Source organism: Pan paniscus, chromosome 6 (genome assembly GCF_029289425.2).
Source record: "Pan paniscus chromosome 6, NHGRI_mPanPan1-v2.0_pri, whole genome shotgun sequence".
Classification (NCBI taxonomy): Eukaryota; Metazoa; Chordata; class Mammalia; order Primates; family Hominidae; genus Pan; species Pan paniscus.
Genome location: NC_073255.2, coordinates 89,530,388 through 89,556,768, shown reverse-complemented (window position 1 = coordinate 89,556,768; position 26,381 = coordinate 89,530,388). Strand labels below are relative to the sequence as shown.

Here is a 26,381-nt window from a genome sequence, read left to right as displayed (position 1 = left end):
TTGACGCACTTGAGTTACCGATTTGGGTCGAGGGTTCAGTGAAGCTTTGGTTTACATCTTGTGCAGCTAACCATGTTGAGCACAGAGCATGAGACTTTGTCATGAGGAGGGAGGATTATGGATTAGGCATCTGGACTCGTGGTTTGTGATGTTGTCACATTAGAAACAGATCTAGCACGGTTACAAGTTTAGATCTGAAGTGACACAAAAGGCCCCAGCTGTGATGAAGTCCAAAGCCACATTCTCTGAGGGTGCCCTACTCCCTGGGAAGACCCACCCAAAGTCCTTGCTATGAAGCAGAGCACTGGGGCTGACCTTGGGTGTATTAAGTTTTGGAGTCAGGGTCACCAAAGCGTGAGTTTCACAGTTGAACACGATGGTTCAGAAGCAGGGTATAGAATGAAAGGCAGGAGATAAAATTGCACTTCTCAATTGCTCTGAACTCTAGCTAGACTTGACATGGGACGTGAATAACCTTCCTGTCTAGAGAGCTGCCTCCTTGAGGTGTGACATTGTCTCTCTCACTTCCAGAACACCGGACCCAGGGGAGATGTGGATTTTCAGCAGGAACTTTATTCCAGTGCTAATGGCAGACATCAGGAAGGAGGAGAGGAACCATTTGTGCAGATCATCTAGAAGAACCTGGACCATTCTTGACAGAGCTGAATACAGTGATCACGTTGTCCTCCAAGGAGCAGGGGTGGGGTGGGGTACTTCTAGGAGTCCTTGGAGAAAAGTAAGAAACCAGGAGTGTTTCCAGTTCCACCCTTTCCTGCGGCACCACCTCCCTTTTTATATTGCTGAATGCCAACCTCCCTGGGACGGAACCTGGAGGTCCTGTTTCTTACGGACTTGCTTGCCACAGTCCAGGAGCATTTGAAGGCACAGTGCAGGGGCTCAGATTGGCACAGAATTCTTTGTGAAATATGAGTGCCACAGACTGTAACAGATAGCTTCATGCACACTCTGTATTTTATTGGTTTGTTTGGAAAATGTTGGCCATTGAATTATTAATAGGTTTATTTCAAATAGTTTGGAAATTGTTGTACTTTTGAAAACATGCTGTTCCTGTAGAGTTCTTTGATGAGAGTTATAGTTGTTATATATACATAAAGATAATTTTCTTTTCATTTTTAAGTGAGAATTCTTTTTATCCTAAATCTTTTATTAACTTTAATTTTTTTCTGTATTATTATATGTGCTCCTGAAGCGAGCACTCTTTTTATCTATGATACTTCCATAATAATCTCTTCTATTTATAGCTATTGGTAGTTCCCCACCAGAAAAAAACATAATTCTGGTGATAGAAATTTTTATTTGCTGTTTAGGTTTGTGACTGAATTGTGAGAATTCCGTTGTGATTTTTAACATGTCTCAGATATATATACTAACATGTCTAATATATACTATCTATTTTATTGGTTTATTTTGAAAAGCATGGGTATAGAATTATTTAAATATTATTTTATTTATTGAAATATTTATTAACTATATTTATTTATTTAAATATTATTATTACTTTCAATATTATTTTAAATATTTTGGAAATACTGGTATTTTTGAATAGATGCTGTTTCTATAAAGCTGTGTGATGGGTGTTATAACTGTTGTATACACATACATATAATTTTGTTTTCCTTTTTAAGAGAGGATTCTTTTCATCCTAAATCTTTTACCTTTCAATCTTGGTATCTATTATTACACGTGCTGCTGAAGGGAGCATGGTTTTTATCTATGATACTTAGTTAACATATATATTACATTAATAGCTATGTGGTAGTTCCCCTAAATTCTTGTAAAAATAAATTTTTATTTGATATTTAGTGTATGTTTGAAATGTGAGAATTCAGATGGAATTTTTTATCTTGTTTTGGCATGTTTGTATGTTACTTTAAAGAGGATGTGTGTTCTAAAGGAGGACACGAGCTGTGTGTTTTCAAGAGAACAGTGCAGTGCATCTCTTGGGGAAACATAATAAAGATGAACTTTTCTCACCTTCACAGTGAGTGTGATCATATTGTGGTCTGGATTGATTATTTGCTGTCAAGTGACATTTTTCCTTAATGGGGTTGTGGTTATTTGAACATATTTATTAGCTTTGGAAGATAATCCTGTGCTGCTTTTTATGTAGAAAAAAACATAAGGCTGGGTGCAGTGCTCACACCTACAATCCCAGCAGTTTTGGAGGTCATGGCGGGAGGATCACTTGAAGCCTATTTTTAATTTTTATTTTTTAAAGAAAAACAACAGAAGAGAAGGCTGATCCCAAGCTACAGGGTTTTTTTGCTTGTTTGTTTGTTTGTTTTGGAGACAGTCTCACTCTGTCTCCCAGGCTGGAGTGCAGTGGCACAACCTCGGCTCCCTGCAACTTTCACCTCCGCGTTCAAGCAAATTCTCCTGCCTCAGCCTCCCAAGTAGCTGGGACTACAGGCACCCGCCTGTACGTCTGACTAACTTTTGTAAAAATAGTAGAGACAAGGTTTCACCATGTTGGCCAGGCTGGTCTCAAACTCCTGACCTCAAGTGATCCACCCGCCTCAGTCTCCCAAACTGCTGGGATTATAGGCATGAGCTACTGTGCCCAGACCCCAAGCTAGAGTTTTAAAGCAGGAAATGAGAGAAAGATATTGAGAGAGGAAAACCAGGTGGTAAGAAAACTCTAAAGGTGGCTGGGCGTGGTGGCTCACGCCTGTGATCCCAGCAGGAGTTCAAAACCAGGCAGGAGAATCACTAGCAGAGAATATGTCTCCCGAACCCCTCTCAAAAAAAAAAAAAAAAAAACTCCAGGCGCGGTGGCTCAGGACTGTAATCCCAGCACTTTGGGAGGCTGAGGTGGGCGGATCATGAGGTCAGGAGATCAAGACCACCCTGGCTAATACGGTGAAACCCCATCTCTGCTAAAAATACAAAAAATTAGCTGGGCGCGGTGGCAGGCGCCTGTAGTCCCAGCTACTCCGGAGGCTGAGGCAGGAGAATGGTGTGAACCCAGGAGGCGGAGCCTGCAGTGAGCCGAGATGGTGCCACTGCACTCCAGCCTGGGTGAAAGGGCGAGACTCCATCACAAAAAAAAAAAAAAAAAAAAAAAAAAAAAGAAAAAAAAAAGAAAGTTCCTGCAACAGTTCAAGCTGTGAAAGACAGGCACTCTGCCATGCAATTCTTTGTGATTTTTCTTTTTTATTTTTGGTGTCGGGGTCTTGTGCTGTCACCCAGACTGGGGTATAGTGGTGCGGTCATAGCTCACTGCGGGCTCAGACTCAAGCTCAAGCGATCTTCTTATCTTGCCTTTCTAATTGCTGGGATTATAAGCATGAGCCACTGCACCTGGCCTGTGTGATGTAATTCTGATGTCAACTCCCTGATGTTACATCAAATGCCACAGGTTAAGGCCACCAGCCCCCGCTAGGCTGCCCTCGCTTCAGATGCAGCTGCAAGCTTGGGTGTCCACAGACCGCATGTACTTCTCACCAACTGGCTGCAAATTTGGAGGTTCCCACCACGTCCTCAGGTTTGATAATTCACTATAACAACCCACAGAACTCTGAAAAGCATGATACTTTCTCTTTCTTTATTTGAGACAGAGTCTTGCTCTGTCACCCAGGCTGGAGTGCAGTGGCCACCATGCTTGGCTAATTTTAGTATTTGTATTAGAGACAGGGTTTCGCCATGTTGGCCAGGCTGGTCTTGAACTCCTGACCTCAGGTGATCCGCCCACCTTGGCCTCCCAAAGCGCTGGGATTACAGGCATAGCCACTGTGCCTGGCTGACTTCTAGAGTTTCAATAACAGAGATGTGGTTCAAGAAGAAAAGGGAGACATGTTTTGTAGACAGCAGGAGCTTCATGAAAAGAAGCCAATGAAGGGCAGGATGTGTAGCTGTCTACCTACAGGAAACCAGCCGGGAGCCTCCCCACAGGGACTTCAGCACAGACGGCTGGGAAAATCTGCATTAACCTGAGCTCTGGACCTAAGAGAGGACAAGGCCTTGACTGTTTCTACAGACTCACAAGACGCAATCTCTGCAGTCCATGCCCGTGGTGTGATCTGGGAAACAGGGGGCCTTCTAAATGCCAACAGCAAGGAAATCAAATGTGCAACAGACAGAAATACTGGCACTGACACGGGCCATGGAAAGGCCTAAACAGATGACTGCAGTCCACTGCCAAGGTCATCAAAGGGGTGACTCTGAAATAATACATTTCAGACGCCATGGCCCAAATAGCTGCACGAGGTGGGGAAGTCCTCCACGTGCCTCTGCTTCCTTCAGTACCTCTTCATGAAATAAGCTGAGGTACTTCCCTGGGGAATTTCCTTTCTCTTTCTTTCTTTTGAGACGGAGTCTTGCTCTGTCACCCAGGCTAGAGTGCAGTGGCGCGATCTCGGCTCACTGCAACCTCTCCCTCCCGGGTTTTGGCAATTCTTCTGTCTCAGACTTCTGAGTAGCTGAGATTACAGGTGTGTGCCACCATGCCCAGCTAATATTTGTATTTTTACTCGAGACAGGGTTTCACCATCTAGGCCAGGCTGGTCTTGAACTCCTGACCTCATGATCCACCCATCCTGGCCTCCCAAAGTCTTGGGATTACAGGCATGAGCCACCACACCCAGACTTCTTTTTTTATTTTTTGAGATGAAGTTTCGCTCTTGTTGCCCAGGCTGGAGTGCAATGGCGAGATCTCAGCTCACTGCCACCTCCTCCTCCCAGGTTCAAGTGATTATCCTGCCTCAGCCTCCCGAGTAGCTGGGATTACAGGCACCCAACACCAAACCCAGCTAACTTTTTGTATTTTCAGTAGAGATGGAATGTCACCATGTTGGCCAGGATGGTCTTGAACCCCTGACCTCTAATGATCTACCCGAATTGGTCTCCCAAAATGCTGGGATTACAGGCGTGAGCCACTGTGCCCAGCCCCTCCCATACCTCTTTTGGCCAAGGCAGTACAATTCAGAGAATCTTGCCAGGGAAGACTGGTAAATGGACATCAACATGATGCCTATGGCTCCTGGTGGATTTAGATACCTCCTGGTGCTTACTGATACCTTTACCAGTTACATGGGGGCTTTTCCATGCCAGACTGAAAATGCTGGAGATCACTGATCAACCTTCAACTATTTACTAGCAGAACACTGAGGGGACTCTGCAGTCACCAATATCTCCTATTGCACTTGGATAAACACCTCCCGGGAAATAGAGATGAACAGAAAGGAAATAGTTAAACAAGCAGAATGGCTACATTCCTTCAACCAGAAGGGTCCATTAGTCTGTTTTCACACTGCTCTAAAGAACTACTGGAAACTGGGGAATTTATGAAGAAAAGAGGTTTAATTGACTCACAGTTCTGCAGGCTGTACAGGAAGCATGGCTGGGGAGGCCTCAAGAAACTGACAATCACGGCAGAAGGCGAAGGGGAAGCAGGCACGTTTCTGGCCATGGTGGAGCAGGAGAGACAGAGAGAGTGAAGTGGGAGGGCTGCACGCTTCTAAACAACCAGATCCCATGAGCGCTCACTCACTATCACGAGAACAGCAAGGGGGACGTCAGCCGCCACGAGCCAATCACCTCCCACCAGGTCCCTCCCTCAACACTGGGAATTGCAATTTGACATGAGATTTGGTTGGGGATACAGAGCTGAACCATATCAAGGGTAGTTCAACCACTGAGATTGATTGATTGACTGAGATGGAGTCCCGCTCTGTTACCTAGGCTGGAGTGCAGTGGCACAATCTCGGCTCACTGCAACCTCCGCCTCCCAGGTTCAAGCAATTCTCCTGCCTCAGCCTCCCTAGTAGCTGACACTACAGCACACGCCACCACACCTGGCTAATTTTTGTATTTTCAGTAGAGACGGGGTTTCACCATGTTTGCCCGGCTGGTCTTGAACTCCTGACCTCGTGATCACCCTGCCTCGGCTCTTCTTTTGCTGGAATTACAGGCGTGAGCCACCGCACCCGGACAACCACTGAGATTTAGAAGGCAGTCGAGTCCACTATACCACACCTCACCTGGTTTCTTCCTCTGTTGGGGCCCCTCGTGGCCACTGTTCTGTTACTTTTTGGTCCTATTTATTTAAATGGATGGTGAGCTGTTTGTCCTCCAGGATCCAACACTTCCACCTTCAGCTGGTATTACAACAATACCAGCCTTTCAAGCTACTCCGGGTGACCCCAGAACTCATCTGAACTCAGAAGCCCAAGAGTTTCATTCCTCTCACTTTAGGGGACTAAGTGCCCCTGGTCAGCATGAAGTCGATACAGAAGCATGACCTCCATCCCTAATCCCTCAAGAATGAGGAGTGGAAGGTGTTGGCAGGAGGGTGGGACGCGGTTTGTAAATCTGTAACTGCATCAGACCAAATCTAGTTCAACTTTTTTTTTTTTTTTGATGGAGTTTCACTCTTGACACCCAGGCTGGAGTGCAATGGCACGATCTCAGCTCACTGCAACCTCCACGTCCTAGGTTCAAGCATTCTGCTGCCTCAGCCTCTGGGGTAGCTGGGATTACAAGGGTGCGCCACCACGCCTGGCTAATATTTATATTTTTAGTAGAGACGGGGTTTCACCATTTTGGCCAGGCTGGTCTTGAACTCCTCGACCTCAGGTGATCCACCTGCCTTGGCCTCCCAAAGTGCTGGGATTACAGGCGTGAGTCACTGCACCCGAATCAGTTCAACTTTTATGTAATGAAGTTGTCAGTTGTTTTTCAATTGCCATCGACCCGCAGGTTGAAGGTCATGTACCCTGTGCATGTCCAGGTTAACCAAGCGTGCCACCGTGGAGTGGAACCTAAGAGCTCAGCCTGAAGAGCTCGGACCGATTTAAGAACCAGACACCCCAAGGCAGGAGCCAGGATCCAATCACATTGAGTTTTGGTGTCACCCCATGGCAGGATCCAGTCAGATCACACCTCCCAGCATTACTTTATTGCAAGATCCAATCAAATCACACCTCATTACCCTACGCTTATAAAACCTGACATAGCCCCCAGCTGTGTAAGGGAGATTTGAGTACTTCCTCCTGTGTTCTTGCTGGCTGACTTACAAAAAAGCTTTAAAAAAAAAGCCGGGCGTGGTGGCTCACGCCTGAAATCCCAGCACTTTGGGAGGCTGAGGTGGGCAGATCACTTGAGATCAGGGGTGCAAGACCAGCCTGGCCAACATGGTGAAACCCCATCTCTACTAAAAATACAAAAATTAGCTGGGTGTGGTGACACACACCTATAATCCCAGCTACTTGGGAGGCTGAGGTAGGAGAATCACTTGAACCCAGGAGGCGGAGGTTGCAGTGAGCCAAGATCACACCACTGCACTCCAGCCTGGGCGACAGAGTGAGAAGACTCCGTCTAAACAAAAAAAGTTAAAATTAGCACTGAATGCTTTACAAGTAAAAAAAGTTTTTAGCTGCATATGTTTAAGTAACTTTTTAGATTATAAGAAATATGCATGCAAAATGGAAAGGCACAAAGAAGAGAGCAAAAAGTGCATGAGATCTCACATCCAAGGATAACCGCTGAGAACATGGAAGTGCTGACTCTTCCAGTCTTTATACTATACACATTTAGGCCTGTTGTTTTGTTTCCATAAAACTGTAATCATATAATATAGACAGTTTTATAATCTGCTTTTTAAACACAACAATTATATAACATTTAGCTGTTTTCATTTGCATTCAAATTCATAAGGGTTCCAGTAACTCATTTATCAGAAAACCAAGAGAAATATTCTCATAAAAATATAAGTACATAAGGTCAGGCATGGTGGCTCACGCCTGTAATCCCAGCACTTTGAGAGGCCGAGGTGGGCGGATCACCTGAGGGCAGGAATTCGAGACCAGCCTGGCCAGCCTGGACAACATGGTGGAACCCCGTCTCCACTGAAAATACAAAAATTAGCTGGGCGTGGTGGCGCGTGCCTGTAATGGTAGCTACTCAGAAGGCTGAAGCAGGAGAATCGCTTGAACTTGGCAGGTGGAGGTTGCAGTGAACTGAGATCGCGCCACTGCACTGCAACCAGGGCGCCAAAGTGAGACTCCATCTCAAAAAAAGATAAAAATAAAAAATAAAGAAAATGTATATCTATGTATATATATTTTTCCAGACAGGGTCTTACTCTGTCTCACAGTCTGAAGTGTAGTGACGCAATCGTAGCTCACTGCAGTCTCAGGTTCCTGGGCTCAAGTGATCCTCCCACTTCAGCCTCCCAAGTAGCTGGAACTACAGGTGCATGCCACCATGCCCAGTCAATTTTTTTTTTAATTTTTCATAGAGACAGAGTCTCACTATGTTTCCCAGTCCTAATAAACACTATGTGATAAAAAGAAAAAAGTAAATCACCCTGAAGTTAAGTCTTTAATGAGAAATGCAAATAAAGCATTTCTCAATAAATTAGGGGAAGAGAATCAACTGAAGAATAAACATCTTTAGTAAAATCTTTTGCTCATGTGCATTAACCAATACTCTTGAAAACCGAGATTAATTTACTGTACCTTCTTAATATTCCTTTGAAATTCCTTATGGCGTACAGGTAGCGTAGAAAATAACTGCTTCACGCTGACTGTGGTCCCTCTGGGGTGGGGGTAGGGGGTTTTCTGGATGATTTTCCCATCGTGATCAAACACCAGTCGAGTCCCAACCTTCGCCGATACGTGGCAGGTAGAAATGGTGACATCGCTGTGAGAGAATACCAGGCATGGTGTGTTCAGTGAGAGATCCGTGATGTTGGGCACTGACTACTCTTTTCTTCACTTGCTTTTCTCTCAAAACTTTCTTAAAAAGCTGATGATCCCTCTGAGATAACTGAGATCTAACAGTTGAGGAGTCATCATAAAATCTAAGGTTTGGCATCTGAAAGACAGTGAGACAGAGAGCACTAAACATGCTTTGTTTTGATAAAAACTTTGACTTCGTTTTTTCAGGTTGAATTGCAAAACCATAAATGATCTCAAGATTTATTGATTCTCAGAGATTTGTTTTGTTATTACTCTTCAAACAAAAATTTTTAAAAGAATTTTTTTAAAGAATTTTTTAAAAATTTAAAAAATTTTTTTAAAGAATCCAAAAGATATTATAATTAAAATGTATATGTAGGGCAGGGTGCGGTGGCTCATGCCTGTAATTCCAGCACTTTGGGAGGCCAAGGAGGGCAGATCACTTGAGGCCTGGAGTTCCAGACCAGCCTGGGCAACATGGCAAAACCCCACCTCTATTAAAAATACAAAAATTAGCCAAGAGTGGTGGTGCACGCTATAGTCCAAGCTCTTCAGGAGGCTGAGGCACAAGAATCACTTGAACCTGGGAGGCAGAGATTGCAGTGAGCTGAGACTGTGCCACTGCACTCCAGCCTGGGTGACAGTGTGTGACTCTAAAAAAAAAAAAATATATATATATGTATGTATATATATATATGTGTGTGTGCGTGTGTGTGTGTGCATGTAGTTGTTTATAAAAATTTAGTATCTGTGCTATAATTAAGTAGTGCTTTGGTGAAATGTTTCCCTAAAAATTGATAATGAAAACCAATGGTAACTATCATTTATTACCTATATGTTATGTTCAAATTGAGAAGTTACTGTTCTAATAAGGGTAACCAATTTTTTTAACAATACTATTTGCTTCATTTCATTCATTTATTGCTCACATTTCAGAAGTACTAGGACTTAGATTGGCAGTGAGACAAAACAGAATTCAGAAGCTAGAAGCTGAGATATTGAGACAGAAAATTGTAAATAATAATGATTCCAATTAATTTTCAGAGAGGTTTTTCTAAGGGGTCAAGTGAATGGATAAAAATATTTTATCACCTCAGTGCACAAAGTGAGCTCAGAGCTTCCCCCCGAAAGCCAAAAGTTTCAACCTGAGGTACGTCGGCAAACTCTTGAATCTTAGATGTGTGATGTTTCAGAGCTGAAAGAGAGTATAAAGTAAGGACTAAGATATTTCAAGTGCTATAACAATAAATATACATGATATCTAGTAACTGGCTTTAAAAAAACTGTTTTTGTGTTTCCCAAGACAGTGTTACTCAAAATTCTAAGACATGTGGCCCAATTATTTTATAATAGGATTAGAAAAAGTTAACTCACTTAAGCCTTCGAACTTTTCTTCTTCTACCCCACATCCATTGCCTGAAACTTCAATGAGATCCACTCCATAGTCCTTAAGCTTTAGATCTAGAAAGTTTAAAATATTTATATATTTATTAAAAATGGACCCATGCTATCAGTTTTTATATTGATATTATCTATAACATGTGCAAATTTAAGTGTCATAACTAGACCTTTAGTTAAACATACTAGTGTCATTTTGTATATTTCACTTTTATAAAGTTCTTTCTGGCTATTTACTAGCCCAGATTAAATAGTTTAGCATTTTCTTTCTTTCCTCTTTTTTTTTTTCCCTTATGCTAGTCAAGTGAAGCAGTTGGAGTGGAGAAGGAACAAAAAAATCTGTAACTGGTTGTGATCAATTAGTTGTAAAGACCGTTGCACTTTGACCAGCCTTTTCCTTTGAAAGAAATAATTTTAACATACCCAGTAAGGAGAACGGGGGCCGGGCGCGGTGGTTCATGCCTGTAATCCCAGCACTTTGGAAGGCTGAGGCAGGCGGATCACGAGGTCAGGAGATTGAGACCATCCTGGCTAACACGGTGAAACCCTGTCTCTACTAAAAATACAAAAAATTAGCCGGACGTGGTGGCGGGCACCTGTAGTCCCAGCTACTCGGGAGGCTGAGGCAGGAGAATGGCGTGAACCCAGGAGACGGAGCTTGCAGTGAGCCGAGAACACACCACTGCACTCCGGCCTGGGCAACAGAGCAAGACTCCGTCTCAAAAAAAAAAAAAAAAAAAAAAAAAAAAAAGACCAGGCAAAACAATAGTATTCAAGAATACATATTTAGGTGAGATAAATGATGAAATTATTTTATTTTATTATTTCTTTCTTGAAGACTCCACTGCCACCCAGGCTGGAGTGCAGTGGTGTGATCATGGCTCACTGCGGCCTCCACCTTCCAGGTTCAAGTGCTCCCCTGCCTCAGCCTCCTGAGTAGCTGGGACTACGGGGCACAGACCACCACACCCAGCTAATCGTTTTTATTGTTTGTGGACATGGGGTCTTGCCACGTTGCCCAGGCTAATAGATAGTGAACTTATTTTAAAGGAGCAAGAAAAAAATGTCCATCCGCACATGAATGGATAAAGAAAATGTGATATATACATACAATGGAGTATTTAATTCAGCCTTAAAAATAAGGAGATCCTGTCACTTGTAACACTATGATTGAACTTGGGGATGTTATGCTAAGTGAAAGGTCAAGGTGGGCGGATTATATGAGGCCTGGATATATGGGATCTTGCTAGGCTGCCCAGGCTGGTCTTGAAGTCCTGGTCTCAAGCAATCCTCCCACCTTGGCCTCCCAAAGTTCTAGGATTACAGGCGTGAGCCACCACGCCTGGCTGACCCTCACCTATTTTTTTGTTGTTGTTTGAGACAGGGTCTATCTCCATCTCCTCGGCTGGAGAGCAGTGGCTTGATCATGGCTCACTCCAGCCTCAACCTCCTGGGCTCAAGCAATGCTACCACTTCAGCCTCCCGAGTGGCTGCGACTACAGGTGTGCACCACCACACCCTGCTAATTTGTGTATTTTTTGTAGAGATGAGGTCTTGCTATGTTGCCCAGGCTAGTTTCAAACTCCTGGCCTCAGTCAATCCTCCCACCTTGGCCTCCCAAAGTGCTGGGATTATACGTGTGAGCCACCACCTCTGGCCAGCTCCCACCTGTTGATCAAAGGAGCATCAAAGAATTTGCAGCCTCCAGAAGGAGGTCATTTCCTGCCTCTGAGTCTCAGTTTCCACATCTATGAAATAAAGTTAATGATCCTTCACTCCAGGGTTGTCGTGAAGGCTAAATTAAGTTGTATTTGGAAAAATATGTGGGGCACAGTAGGTGTGTTTCTCACACCCAGAGTCAGAGTGTTTAGCAGAGGGTTAGTAGTTGCCTCCAGGGCATGAAGGGCTCTTCCTGACCCTAAGTGTGAGGAACGCTTTGGGTTAAAAGATTGTACTTTTCTGCGTTCAGCTGAAAGGTGGAGGGCTCAGTGAGGTGGCTCACACCTGTAATTCCAATGCTTTGGGAGGCCGAGGTGGGAGGATCACTTGAGCCCAGGAGTTTCAGAGCAGCTTAAACAACACAGGAAGACCTTGTTTCTACACACACACACACACACACACACACACACACACACACACTAGCCAGGCGTGGTGGCATGTGCCTGTAATTCCAGCTACTTGGGAGGCTGAGGTGGGTGGATTGCTTGAGGCAAGGAGTTTGAGACAAGCCTGGTCAACATAGTGACACCCCATCATCCCCCAAAATCATTTTTCTTTGTTTTAAGGCAGAGCCTCACTCTATTGCCCAGGCTGGAGTGCAGTGGTGTGATCTCACCTCCTTGCAACCTCTGCCTCCCGGGTTCAAGCGATTCTTGTGTCTCAGGCTCCTGAGTAGCTAGGATTACAGGTGTGCACCACCATGCCTGGCTAATTTTTGTATTTTTAGCGGAGATGGGGTTTTGCCGTGTTGGTCAGGCTGGTCTTCAACTCCTGGCCTCAAGTGATCCGTCTGCCTTGGCCTCCCAAGTGCTGGGATTACAGGTGTGAGCCACTGTGCCCAGCCACAATAAATCATTTTTTAAAGGTTAAATTTAACCTCATTTAAGTAATACATATAAGTCTCATCGAATAATTGAAGCCAGTTTGTGAGGTAAAGTCTAATATTATGTGCATTTTAATTCTTAGCGTTTAATTAAAGCCTCATAAGTACAAATAAAAACAGGACTTGCTATAACAGGTTGCCACCTATTTTCTTTAAAGATGACGAGCAGCATCTTATTTGCGTTAACACAAGTCATCCACATAACAAATATAGATAAGAAAAGTGGCCAGGTGTGGTGGCTCATGCCTCTAATCCTAGTACTTTGGGAGGCCGAGGCAGACAGATCACTTGAGGTCAGGAGTTCGAGACCAGCCTGGGCACTATGGTGAAACCCCATCTCTATCAAAAATACAAAAATTAGCCCGGCATGGTGGTGGGCACCTGTAATCCCAGCTACTTGGGAGGCTGAGGCAGGAGAATTGCTTGAACCTGGAAGGCGAAGTTTGCAGTGAGCCAAGATCATGCCACTGCACTCCAGCCTGGGTGACAGAGCGAGACTCTATCTCGAAAAAAGAAAAAAGAAAAGAAAAGAAAAGAAAAGTAAGGCACTTAGAGGGTAAGTGGCTTCACTCGGTACTAAGTAGGGGAGTGTGCATTTGAGCCAAGCTGTGGGTTCAAACCACATCAACACCTGCTATGCCTGACTGCGTCTCCACGCTGCTGGGAAGGTTGACTGAATCTGCCACTACCTCCCTGGGGTGCATGTGCTTACCAAACCATTGCATTATGTAAAAGGCGGTGCTGTAGGTTTTTAGTTTTTTAATTTTTATTTTTTTGAGATAGAGTCTCACTCTGTCACCCAGGCTGGAGTGTAGTGGCATGATCTTGGCTGACTGCAATCTCTGCCTTCCGGGTTCAAGTGATTCTCTTGCCTCAGCCTCCTGAGTAGCTGGGACTACAGGCCCACACCACCACGCCTGGCTAATTTTTGTATTTTTAGTAGAGACAGGGTTTCACCATGTTGGACATCATGGTCTCGGTCTCTTGGGCTCATTATCTGCCTGCCTCGGCCTCCCAAAGTGCTGGGATTACAGGTGTGAGCCACCGTGCCTGGCCTCTAGTGACCTCATTTTAACTTGATCACCTCTGTAAAGACTCTGGTTCCAATAAGGTCACCTCTAAGGTCTGGAGGGTCATGGCTTCAATACACGAATTAGGGGTGGGGGGCACACCATGCAGCCCATAATACTAGCGTATCTGGTTATGTTAAACTTGCTATAGCCACAGTCTCGCTGACTTGGATATGGTACCATGGGAAGGGCCCTTAAAGATCATCTTATCTGGTTGGGCTCAATGGCTCACGCGTGTAATTCCAGCACTTTGAGAGGCCAAGGCAAGAGGATCGCTTGTGACCAAGAGTTCAAGACCAGTCTGGGCAACAGAGCAAGATGCTATATCTACTACAGGCATGCACCTGTAGTCTCAGCTACTTGGGAGGCTGAGAGAAGAGGATTGCTTGAGCCCAGGAGGCAACAGAGAGCTGATTGTACCACTGCACCCCAGCCAAGGCAACAGAGACCTTGTCTCTAAAAAACAAAAACAGGCCGGGTGCAGTGTCTTATGCCTGTATTCCTAGCACTTTGAGAGGCAGAGGCGGGTGGATCATTTGAAGTCAGGTGTTCAAGACCAGCCTGGCAAACATGACGAAACCCTGTCCCTACTAAAAAAATACAAAAATTAGGCGGGAGTGGTGGTGGGTGCCTGTAATCTCAGCTACTCGGGAGGCTGAGGCAGGAGAATCGCTTGAACCTGGGAGGCAGAGGTTGCAGTGAGCCGAGATGGAGCCACTGCACTGCAGCCTGGGTGACAAAAGCGAAACTCTGTCTCAAAATATTAGGAAAAAAAAAAAGAGAGAGCCTCTTTTCCATCTCCCCGCCACAGAGTTGTCTTCAGTAATTTCATTCCCTTTTTTCCTGAGGATTCACTGGGTTTCTGGGTCCCAAAGGGGAAGTTCTCTTCAAGGTACAGAAACCACGACTCCGCAGAGAACCGCAGAGACGGCAGCATGACCAGACCCCGGACAGGTGTGGAGAAGCTGCTGGGCTGAGACTTGGGCTGAACTTCCGCTGCAGGTCGACTTATTCCCATCAGCACCAAAGCTGCTGGAGGGGGTCATCCACTAGCAAATGAAGGGGGGGGGCGCGGCTTGGAGGCTGTTTCAGAAGGCCCCACTGAGCCACGGACTCAAGGCCTGGCCACAGCCCTCCCAAGTGAGGCCCAGATCATATTTCACCACGCTCAGAAAACCTTGTCAGCTCATTTCAGTCCACAGTGACTTTGTTTTCTTTAGGATCTCTCTTGCACTGTCCAACTCAGAGAATTTCAAATCTGAATGGATTCCAATGACGGAGCTAAATCAGGCCTCACCTCAGTTTTTAAATTACAATCAATAGGGCTGGGTCCCAGCATCTGTGTCTTAATGTTCCTCCATGTGATCCTCATGCTGAAAGGCTGGTATTTGAAAATCCCTTTTTTTGGGGAGTGAAGGGTTTTTTTTAGAGAGAGGCCTCACTCTGATGCCCAGCCTGGAATGCAGTGGTGGATCACAGCTCACTGCAGCCTCGAACTCCTGGCCGCAAGAAATCCTCCCACCTTAGCCAACCAAAGTGTTGGGATTGCAGGAGTGACCGCTGTGTCCAGCCAGGAAAGCCCTTCTGTTTCACTTGAATGATATTTCTGCAGCATACCTACAGCCATTGTTGTATTAAACGGCATCATTGCAGGAAAAGAAAAGGTGAGAGGTGACTGTTTTGCTTTTTTCTGAACATATCAGACCAAACCTGGGCTGTCTGGCACTTTTTTTTTTTTTTGAGTCGGAGTCTCACTCTGTCGCCCAGGCTGGAGTGTAGTGTCGTGATCTCGGCTCACTGGAACCTCCACCTTCCCGGTTCAAGTGATTCTCCTGCCTCAGCCCCACAAGTAGCTGGGATTACAGAAGTGCACTCCCACGCCCAGCTCATTGTTTCTGTATTTTTACAGAAAAACAGACAGGTTTCACCATGTTGGCCAGGCTGATCTCAACCTCCTCACCTCTGGTTATCTGTCGGCATCGGCTTCCAAAAGTGCTGGGATTACAAGTGTGAGCCACCGCACCTGGTTTGCCCATTTTTTGACAATGTGTCAACATCATCTAAGATGGGCACTGCCTCAGTGTAGTGTGTCTAGACAAGGTGGCCGGAACAGAGAGGAATATGCATACCAGGCTTAAAGACGGGTTAAATCAGAGCTTTTCATTCCACAAAAGAGCAATTTTAATGAGGTCAGAACATGGATGTTCTAATATTTGAAAGCCTGTTAACTAGGAGAGAGAGAGAGTAAAGTGATTTGTTGTAGGAGGACACACCCAGCTCTGACGTTTAAAGCATCATGAATGCAAATTTGAACTCCAGAAAAGCAGAGCTTCCTAACAATGGGACTTCCACAGCAATGGGATTTCCTCCCGCATTCAGTTTGTGCCTTTCCCATGAGCGAGAGACTCCTAGGAGAGCCGCAGCCCGTTAGGAAGCCATGTGGGAACTCATCCACAGGTTCTCTTTTTTTTTTTTTTTTTTTTTTTGAGATGTAGTTTTGCTCTTGTTGCCCAGGCTGGAGTGCAATGGTGCGACCTTGGCTCACTGCAACCTCCGCCTCCCAAGTTTAAGCCATTCTGCTGCCCCCGCCTCCTGAGTGGCTGGGATTACAGGCACCCACCACCATGCCTGACTAATTTTTTGTATTTTTAGAAGAGATGGGGTTTCACCATGTTGGCCAGGCTGCTCTTAAACTCCTGACCTCAAGCGATCCACCTGCTATGGCCTCCCAAAGCGCTGGGATTACAGGTGTGAGCCACTGTGCCTGGCCGGAACCCACAGGTTCTTTGGATGGTCTCTGAATGTCATGAAACTCTTTTATATTTAATTAAAAGAATTTTTTTGACACAAGGTCTTGCTGTGTTGCCCAGGCTGGAGTGCGGTGTCACGATCACAGCTCACCGCAGCCCCTAACTCCTAGGCTCAAGCAATCCTCCTGCCACCTCAGTCTCTCAAGTTGTTGGAACACAGGTGCCAGCCACGACACCTGGCTAATTTTGTTTTGTTTTGTTTTGTTTTAGAGATGGGCTCTTGCTATGTTGCCTATACTGGTCTCGAACTGCTGGCCTCAGGCAGTCTTCCTCCCTTGGCCACCCAAAGAGATGGGATTACAAGCATGAGCCACTGTGCACAGCTGAGATTTTTCGACTTAGTCTTTTTGTACACCCAGTATCTTATAGAATATCCATAATATAGATTCATAAATAAACCATTTCCTTCAATGGTATAAATAAATAAACCACTGCCAAAAATGGTGGAATTTTCTGAGTTAAGAGCAATACATATGATACAAAACTTGATATATAGAGTTTCTTAGCCAAACTGGAGGGGCTGGTTTTAGGTGATCCGTGGACTCCCTGAAATTGGGGACACCATTGGAAATATGTGTGAACTCATGGGCAGTTTCCTATGATTTCCGGTCCTCAAAATATCTCTTGGACTCAAAGATGCCTTAGGGCAGAGGACACGTGTACCCCCAGTACAGAATCTCAGACAGTGAATATCAGTAGACATTCGGCAGAAAAGCTCTGCCAAATTGAGTGCTCTGATGTGACTTTTTCATCAAGTCAATGTTCCTGGGATCTCTTGTACATGATAATCTCACTCTTGTAAGGTTTCATCGCTTCTGCTTACCCTACTTTTCTTTCCCATCCTGATCCCTCTCCCACCAGACCGGACTCTGAAACGGGCATGTACAGAGAAGAGGAGACCCCAATACGCTTCAAGCTTTGAGCGGAGAGGACACAGCCTCTGCTGGGACAGGGAACAGAGGGATGCGGAGACCCTGAAGATGCTTTTGGACAGTGGTCTGAGGTTGGGACAGTGGCAGGAGATACCATTCACCCAGGATCTCCAGGACAAGAGATCAGCCTGGCAGTTACATGTGTTTTTGTTCAAACTGGTTGCCAGGTTGGCATGAACGATGACATCAGAGATTCCGACCTTCCTGATTGGAGGGACCGGACTCTGTCGGCACCCGGCAGTTCAGTTGGACAACAGTAACTTCTCAGAGCTGTTCTCCACTCCTGACTTCTCCCAGCCTCGAGAATTGATAACACACTCTTCTGGATCCCAGCAGTGTCCAGAAGAAGACCAAGGACAGAACAGAGACTAGGTTCGGTGAGATGGGACAGATTTTGGGAAAGATCATGATGAGCCATCAACCGCAGCCCCAGGAAGAGCAGAGCCCCCAGCGGAGCACCTCAGGGTACCCCCTCCAGGAGGTGGTGGATGATGAAGTGTCGGGACCATCAGGTGAGGGGACTGGAGGAAGAAGAGGTGGCATACGATTGACTAAGACGAAGGAAGGGGGCCAGGCGTGGTGGCTCACCCCTGTAACCCCAACACTTTGGGAGGCTGAGGCGGGCAGATCACCTGAGGTCAGGAGTTCAAGACCAGCCTGGCCAACATGGTGAAACCCCATCTCTACTAAAAGTACAAAAATTAGCCAGGCGGTAGTGGTGTGTGCCTATAATCCCAGCTACTTGGGAGGCTGAGACAGGAGAATCACTTGAGCCTGGGAGGAAGAGGTTGCAGTGAGCCGAGATCGTGCTACTGCACTCCAGTCTCGGTGACAGAGTGAGATGCTGTCTCAAAAAAAATAAAGAGGAAGAAAAAAAGAAAGGTCAGAGGTCAGGAAGGAGAACCTGGGGAGGGTGTGTGGGAAGAATGGAGAAATTCAGGCTGGGTGCAGTGGCTCACACTTGTAATCCCAGCACTTTGGGAAGCCAAGGCAGGCGGATCACTTGAGGCCAGGAGTTTGAGACCAGCCTGGCCAACATGGTGAAACCCTGTCTCTACTAAAAGTACAAAATTGAGCTGGGCATTATGGCAGGCACCTGTAATCCCAGCTACCTGAGAGGCTGAGGCAGGAGAATAACTGGAATCCGGGAGATGGATGTTGCAGTGAGCTGAGATTGCACCACTACACTCCAGCCTGGGTGACAAAGCAAGATTCTGTCTCGAAACAAAAAAAAAAAAAAAGAGGGACTCAGAGAGCCAGGGACCAGGGAAGGATATGAGGCAGTGTTCTGAGGACAGAGAGAGGGAAGAATGGGGAGGGGAAGGAGTGGCACATGGGGTTGAGCAGAGGAGAAAGTCAGAAAGGTGGCTTGGAGAAGCCAGCAGTCTGCGAGGCTGGGGAGGATGGAGAGTGGTTTGGGGTTTGGGGTCGGGGTCTAACGTGATCAGTTGCAGAAGCATTACACGGTGGCCTGGTTTCTTTACTCAGCCCCTGGGGTAGATCCCAGCCCCCCACGTAAGTCCCTTGGCTGGAAAAGGAAGAGGGAGTGTTTGGATGAATCTGACGATGAGCCAGAGCAGGAGCTCGCCCCTGAGCCTGAGGAGACCTGGGTGGCGGAGACGCTGTGTGGCCTCAAGATGAAGGCGAAGCGACGGCGAGTGTCGCTCGTGCTCCCTGAGTACTACGAGGCCTTCAACAGGCTGCTTGGTAGGAGGACACCCCAGAGAGCACCTCCAATCCTGTTCTTTCTAAAGAGGAAACTTCCAATAACCACACTTTTCCAATGGGAAAAATATGCCCCAGTGGGTGAGCTCTCCATGCGGGAGGACTCTGAAGTGATCACTCATGAGGGACACTTAGGAGACAACAGAGGATTAGGTAGACTTGATAAAGGTCGGTGCTTGGGATAAGAAAGCTTGGTTTTGGGCCAGGCGCTGTGGCTCCCGCCTGAGATCCCAGCACGTTGGGAGGCTGAGGCAAGAGGATTGCTTGAACTCAGGACTTTGAGGCTGCAGTGAGCTATGACTGCACCACTGCACTCCAGCCTGGGTGACAGAGCAAAAGTCTGCGTCAAAAGAAAAACCAAGGCTGGGCACAGTAGCTCATCCCTGTAGTTCCAGCTACTCGGGAGGCTGAGACAGGAGAATTGCTTAAACCCAGGAGGCAGAGGTTGCAGTGAGCCAAGATCAGGCCAATGCATTCCAGCCTGGCCCACAGAGCAAGACTCTGTCTCAAAATAAATTAATAAATAAATAAAAATAAAAATCAAATAAAGAAAAACAAAATCAAAAATCAAAAAAGTGGTTTCAGCTGTGCCCTCTGAAACTTAATGTTTCTTACCGACTTTTCTAAACCTAAGTGTTTCCATCCATAGTGAGGGATACCAAGGCCATGGTCACACCCTGATGTGTGACTGCCTCATGAGGAAATGATGGGAATTCCTTTATGACTCTGCAGTGGTCCCTCCGTGTCTGCTGGAGGGGGTCCTGGCTGATTCCCAGCTCTACATCCTGTAGATTCTCACACCCAGGGCCTCCTTCGGCCTCTTCTCAGGGGAGTCTCAGAGCAGGAGCCTCTCTCCCTTGCCCAGTGAAAGTCATTCTCCCCTCTCCCATCCACCTCACCCGCGGCCACAATCCTGAGACTTTCCCCCGGGAGGCACACTTCTCCTCACTGCCCTGCTGCTCCCACGGAAACCCTGTCCTGCTTCTCACGCTGATATCTGCTCTCTAATCACAGAGGATCCTGTCATTAAAAGATTCCTGGCCTGGGACAAAGATCTGAGGGTGTCGGACAAGGTAAGGTTGTTCTCTATGTAACTGTGTTCCTGTTCTAACGCACGGCCAGCGGGAGGGCGCAGCTTCCAAACCCACAGTTCTCCCTCCACCACCTCCCACCAGATGCTCCTACAGTTTGTTTTTGTTTTTGTTTTTGTTTTGTGAGACACAGTCTTGCTCTGTTGCCCAGGCTGGAGGGCAGTGTCTCGGTCTTGACTCACTGCAGCTGATGCCTCCTGGGTTCAAGCGATTCTCGTGCCTCAGCCTCCAAGCAGCTGGGATTACAAACGTGAACCACCACGCCTGGCTAATTTTTGTGTTTTTAGTAGAGACGGGGTTTTGCCCTGTTGGCCAGATTGGTGCCGAACACCTGACCTCAGGTGATCCACCCGCCTTGGCCTCCCAAAGTGCTGAGATTACAGACATCAGCACTGTGTCTGACCAGCTCCCATGGTCTTGAGTCTTGGCACCCACACATTTTTTTTTCTGAGACAGAGTCCAGCTCTGCTCCCCAGGATGGAGTACAGTGGCATGATCATAGCTCACTCTAACTCCTGGGCTCAAGCAATCCTCTTTCCTTAGACTCCTGAGGAGCTGGGACTAGGCACATGCCACCATGCTCGATGAATTTTTGAAATCTTCGTAGAAACAGGGTCTCGCTGTGTTGCCCAGGTTGTTCTCCAACTGTTGGGCTCATGTGATACTCCTGTCTCCACCTCTCAAAAAGTACTGGGATCACAGGCTTGAGCTGCCACTCCCGGCTATTCTTTGTCTTTTTATGATTTGTCAGCATCTCTCTCAGGACTCTGCTGGTCTCTTGCAGAGTGAATGAGTGGCCCCTGCCTCTCCTATGGGTCCTTTGGGATCTGAGCCCTGGGCCACAGTCTGGCTGCAGTCCTGAAGCTCCTGGGCCCTCTACTCTCAGCTCCTTGGGACAGTTCTCTGCCTGGCACACAAAAGACCCTCCTGACACCAGCCGACCTAGACACACCCCCTCCCAAGATCCCATCAGAGCCCACCATCCTGGGAGCATCACCGAAAACCCTTCCTCCGGCTTCTCGGATTTGCATCCGACCTTCGAATACCCCTCCACCCCGCAATTTCCACATGAGCACAGTCACCCCAATGCTGAGGTCCCTTCTCTGATGGGCAACCCCTCCCCAGACCCCCATTCCACTATCTCCACAATCTTCCTCTCCCAAGATGTGACCTCTCCCTCTCTGTGTTCCTTTCTCTCCATCAGTATCTCCTGGCTATGGTCATAGCGTATTTCAGCCGGGCCGGCCTCCCCTCCTGGCAATACCAACGCATTCATTTCTTCCTGGCTCTGTGAGTGGTTTGCTGCCTCCTATCCATCAATATCCAATGCCCTGGGACAGCGGGGGAAGTGGGATTGCAGCCTTTCATTTATTCTTTCACCTATTTGTCCTCTTTATTCTGTGTACAAAAAAGACAGGATTATAGTATCTTAGACTGTTGTCTCTAAAAAGAAACTCAGGCTGGGCGTGGTGGCTCAGGCCTGTAATCCCAGCACTTTGGGAGGCCGAGGCAAGCGGATCACCTGAGATCAGGAGTTTGAGACCAGCCTGGCCAACATGGCAAAACCCCGTCTCTACTAAAAATAGAAAAATCAGTCGGGCATGTTGGTGTGCACCTGTTATCCAAGCTACTTGGGAGGCTGAGGCAAGAGAACCCCTTGAACCCAGGAGGTGGAGGTTGCAGTAAGCTAAGGTTGAGCCACTGCACTCCAGCCTGGGCAACAGAGTGAGACTTTTTTTCAAAAAAAAAAAAAAAAAAACAGGCAAACAAAACAAACTCCAATGCCAGTGTACAAATAAAAGAGTAAAACAGGCCAGGTGCGGTGGCTCACGCCTGTAATCTCAACAGTTTGGGAGGCCGAGGTGGGCGGATCACAAGGTCAGGAGAGCGAGACCATCCTGGCTAACATGGTGAAACCCTGTCTCCACTTAAAAAAAAAAAATACAAAAATTAGCCGGGTGTGGTGGCGGGCTCCCGTAGTCCCAGCTACTCGGGAGGCTGAGGGAGGAGAATGGCATGAACCTGGGAGGCGGAGCTTGCAGTGAGCCGAGATCGCACCACTGCACTCCAGCCTGGGCGACGGAATGAGACTCCGTCTCAAAAAAAAAAACAAAAAACAAAAAAAAAACAAAAAAAGAACAAAAAACAAAAGGAACCATGAACCGCTCCTAAGGGGAGAAGAAAAGGAGCGGAGGAGCGGACATGACACTTCCCCCAGCAAGCAGACGTTTCCGGTTCTTCTCTCTCTCTCCTTCCCACATCAACCGCAAAAGCCATCAACCTCCTCTGGGTTCCCGTGACAGAGGTCACAGTCCAGGTCCCCCTTGCATCACTCGAATCCACTGTCAAATGCTCCCTGCTGGGGTTTCCTGGAGTCTCTCCCCAAGCCAAGGGGCTTCCTAGTGCAGCCTGAACATCTTTCCAAAGCACGACAACCTCACCGCCCACCTGAACAACTTCCTTAGCTGATGTCTTTCTCTATCGAGGCCAGGGTCCACAGTGCCAATTCCACCCTCTCTACAATCTCTACAACCACACTGGCTCGCCATCTTGGTGTTTCCTGGCTTGGCTTCACTGCTCCTTCCAAATGCCCTCCACTTGACTTTGCATTTGTGTTTTCTGTCTGGGTGTCCCACACACGTGGTTCTGAAGGGAAGCACCCATTCCTTGAAGTCGGTTCACCCTACAGCCTCTGTGATGCCTTCCCTCATCTTCCAACTTCTGCATGCCCGTAGCTCTCCAGTTACATCCTATTATAATGTGACATTGGGATTAGGACATCTCCTCTGATTACTCCCAGTGCCATTAGACTAGATGCCTGTAGAAGGCAGGGTCCTGGCAAAATATCAATGTATTCAATTGCTTTTTTTTTTTTTGAGACAGACTTGCCCTGTCCCCTAAGCTGGAGTGCAGTGGTGAGATCATAGCTCACCGCAGCCTCCATATCCTGGGCTCAAGCGATCCTCCCACCTCAGCCTCTTGATTAGCTCCGACTACAGGGCTGTGCCACCACACCTGGACAGTTTTTATTTATTTATTTATTTATTTATCAAGACAAGAGTGTTGCTGTGTGTCTCAGGCTGGAATGGAGGGGCCCAATCTTGGCTCACTGCAACCTCCGCCTCCTGGGTTCACACAATTCTTATGCTTCAGCCTCTTGAGTAGCTAGGACTAATGGGTGTGCCACCGCACCAGGCTGATTTTTGTATTTTTAGTATAGATGGGGTTTCTCTGTGTTGACCAGGCTGGTCTCAAACTCCTGGTCTCAAGCAATCCACCTGCTTCAGCCTTCCAAAGCGCTGGGATTACAGGCATGAGCCACCGCGTCTGGCGTATTTTTTATATTTTTAATAGAGACGAGGGTCTTGCTATGGTGCCCAGGCCTGTCTCAAACTCCTGGCCTCAAGTGATCCTCCCGCTTCGGCCTCCCAGTGTGCTGGGATTCCAGGCCTAAGCCACCACTCTTGGTCACCAGTTGGGTTTTTGTCTCCATCCTGAAGGAGTGGGAGACGCCCTTGATCAGGTCTCTGTCCAGCAGAGCCCTCCTGAGGAAGGTGTGGCTCTCTGCAGGGTGGGTGCCAGTCCTGAGCTAGGGACTTACCTTCCTCTCTGGGAAGCTGACCTCAGCCGGAGGTCTCTCCTGGTGGTGCCTCTGAGCAGCAACCTGATTTCTGTCCTCAGCTATCTGGCCAATGACATGGAGGAGGACGACGAGGCCCCCAAACAAAAGATCTTCTACTTCCTGTACGGGAAGACCCGCTCTCGCATACCCTTGCTCCCTAAGCTTTGGTTCCAGTTATGCCGTTACATGAACCCGAGGGCCAGGAAGAACTGCTCTCAGATAGCCTTGTTCCAGAAGCGTCGGTTCCAGTTCTTCTGTTCCATGCGCTGCAGGGCTTGGGTTTCCCCGGAGGAGTTGGAGGAGGTGGGTGGGGCCTGGGGACGTGGAGGATGTGGGGAGGAATCGGGTGGGCTGGAGGCTGGACGAGGGGAGAGAGGGGTATCCTGGGGAGTCCCCGTCTTCTCAAAGCGCGTTTGTTTTTCCAGATCCAGGCTTATGACCCAGAGCACTGGGTGTGGGCGCGAGATCGCGCCCACCTTTCCTAGAGCTCCAGGGACCGTGGAGGCCTGAGGTCATCGGCCTGAGAGAAGGTACATCTGCATCCTCCGGGGTAAAGGCAGAATATTGGGGTCTATTTCGGAAATCCAAGGAACCCAATTGCTTGATCTGGCTTCAAGCCTGGGCAACGTGGCGAGATATCCCCTCTCCACAAAAATACAAAAATTAGCCAGGCGATGTGGGAGGCATCTCTACTCCCAACTACTCAGGAGGCTGAGGCAGGAGGATCGCTGGAGCCTGGGAGGTCGGGGCTGCAGGGAGCCCTGATCCTGCCACTGCACTCCAGCCGGGGCGACAGAGTGAGACCCTGCCTCAAAAATAATCATAAATACTGAGTTCGGGGAGGTTCATTATGATTGACGCACTTGAGTTACCGATTTGGGTCGAGGGTTCAGTGAAGCTTTGGTTTACATCTTGTGCAGCTAACCATGTTGAGCACAGAGCATGAGACTTTGTCATGAGGAGGTAGGATTATGGATTAGGCATCTGGACTCGTGGTTTGTGATGTTGTCACATTAGAAACAGATCTAGCACGGTTACAAGTTTAGATCTGAAGTGACACAAAAGGCCCCAGCTGTGATGAAGTCCAAAGCCACATTCTCTGAGGGTGCCCTACTCCCTGGGAAGACCCACCCAAAGTCCTTGCTATGAAGCAGAGCACTGGGGCTGACCTTGGGTGTATTAAGTTTTGGAGTCAGGGTCACCAAAGCGTGAGTTTCACAGTTGAACACGATGGTTCAGAAGCAGGGTATAGAATGAAAGGCAGGAGATAAAATTGCACTTCTCAATTGCTCTGAACTCTAGCTAGACTTGACATGGGACGTGAATAACCTTCCTGTCTAGAGAGCTGCCTCCTTGAGGTGTGACATTGTCTCTCTCACTTCCAGAACACCGGACCCAGGGGAGATGTGGATTTTCAGCAGGAACTTTATTCCAGTGCTAATGGCAGACATCAGGAAGGAGGAGAGGAACCATTTGTGCAGATCATCTAGAAGAACCTGGACCATTCTTGACAGAGCTGAATACAGTGATCACGTTGTCCTCCAAGGAGCAGGGGTGGGGTGGGGTACTTCTAGGAGTCCTTGGAGAAAAGTAAGAAACCAGGAGTGTTTCCAGTTCCACCCTTTCCTGCGGCACCACCTCCCTTTTTATATTGCTGAATGCCAACCTCCCTGGGACGGAACCTGGAGGTCCTGTTTCTTACGGACTTGCTTGCCACAGTCCAGGAGCATTTGAAGGCACAGTGCAGGGGCTCAGATTGGCACAGAATTCTTTGTGAAATATGAGTGCCACAGACTGTAACAGATAGCTTCATGCACACTCTGTATTTTATTGGTTTGTTTGGAAAATGTTGGCCATTGAATTATTAATAGGTTTATTTCAAATAGTTTGGAAATTGTTGTACTTTTGAAAACATGCTGTTCCTGTAGAGTTCTTTGATGAGAGTTATAGTTGTTATATATACATAAAGATAATTTTCTTTTCATTTTTAAGTGAGAATTCTTTTTATCCTAAATCTTTTATTAACTTTAATTTTTTTCTGTATTATTATATGTGCTCCTGAAGCGAGCACTCTTTTTATCTATGATACTTCCATAATAATCTCTTCTATTTATAGCTATTGGTAGTTCCCCACCAGAAAAAAACATAATTCTGGTGATAGAAATTTTTATTTGCTGTTTAGGTTTGTGACTGAATTGTGAGAATTCCGTTGTGATTTTTAACATGTCTCAGATATATATACTAACATGTCTAATATATACTATCTATTTTATTGGTTTATTTTGAAAAGCATGGGTATAGAATTATTTAAATATTATTTTATTTATTGAAATATTTATTAACTATATTTATTTATTTAAATATTATTATTACTTTCAATATTATTTTAAATATTTTGGAAATACTGGTATTTTTGAATAGATGCTGTTTCT

The 26,381-nt window shown here is 46.8% G+C and overlaps 2 protein-coding genes across 2 annotated transcripts; one reads left to right on the top strand and one right to left on the bottom strand.

Moving 5' to 3' along the window:
• Window positions 1-484: 484 nt before the first annotated feature.
• LOC129398263 (putative postmeiotic segregation increased 2-like protein 1) lies at window positions 485-15,749 on the bottom strand. The gene is made up of 7 exons (XM_063606247.1): window positions 15,730-15,749; window positions 14,666-14,798; window positions 10,074-10,206; window positions 9,792-9,894; window positions 8,478-8,661; window positions 5,332-5,420; window positions 485-725 (listed from the first exon to the last, which is right to left on the bottom strand). The coding sequence occupies exons 1-7, from the start codon at window positions 15,747-15,749 to the stop codon at window positions 629-631; spliced, it is 759 nt and encodes a 252-aa protein (XP_063462317.1). The 3' UTR covers window positions 485-628.
• A 1,687-nt stretch (window positions 15,750-17,436) lies between these two features.
• LOC129393017 (speedy protein E12) lies at window positions 17,437-24,434 on the top strand. Its single transcript, XM_055115124.3, has 6 exons — window positions 17,437-18,023; window positions 19,000-19,218; window positions 20,251-20,309; window positions 21,532-21,617; window positions 24,009-24,252; window positions 24,375-24,434. The coding sequence occupies exons 1-6, from the start codon at window positions 17,894-17,896 to the stop codon at window positions 24,432-24,434; spliced, it is 798 nt and encodes a 265-aa protein (XP_054971099.1). The 5' UTR covers window positions 17,437-17,893.
• The last annotated feature ends 1,947 nt before the right edge of the window (window positions 24,435-26,381 follow it).

Bases quoted from the DNA above. Each gene is read 5' to 3' on its own strand.
- LOC129398263 (XM_063606247.1), bottom strand. From the start codon at position 15,749: ATGCCGACAGATAACCAGAG. The intron at 14,799-15,729 runs GTGAGGAGGTTG...CCCCTCCAGCAG, and splicing joins ATGCCGACAGATAACCAGAG to CTTTGGTGCTGATGGGAATA. The intron at 5,421-8,477 runs GTACAGTAAATT...CACCATGGCCAG, and splicing joins TTCAAAGGAATATTAAGAAG to AAACGTGCCTGCTTCCCCTT.
- LOC129393017 (XM_055115124.3), top strand. From the start codon at position 17,894: ATGGGACAGATTTTGGGAAAGATCATGATGAGCCATCAACCGCAGCCC. The intron at 20,310-21,531 runs GTAAGGTTGTTC...TCTCTCCATCAG, and splicing joins ATCTGAGGGTGTCGGACAAG to TATCTCCTGGCTATGGTCAT. The intron at 21,618-24,008 runs GTGAGTGGTTTG...TTCTGTCCTCAG, and splicing joins ATTCATTTCTTCCTGGCTCT to CTATCTGGCCAATGACATGG.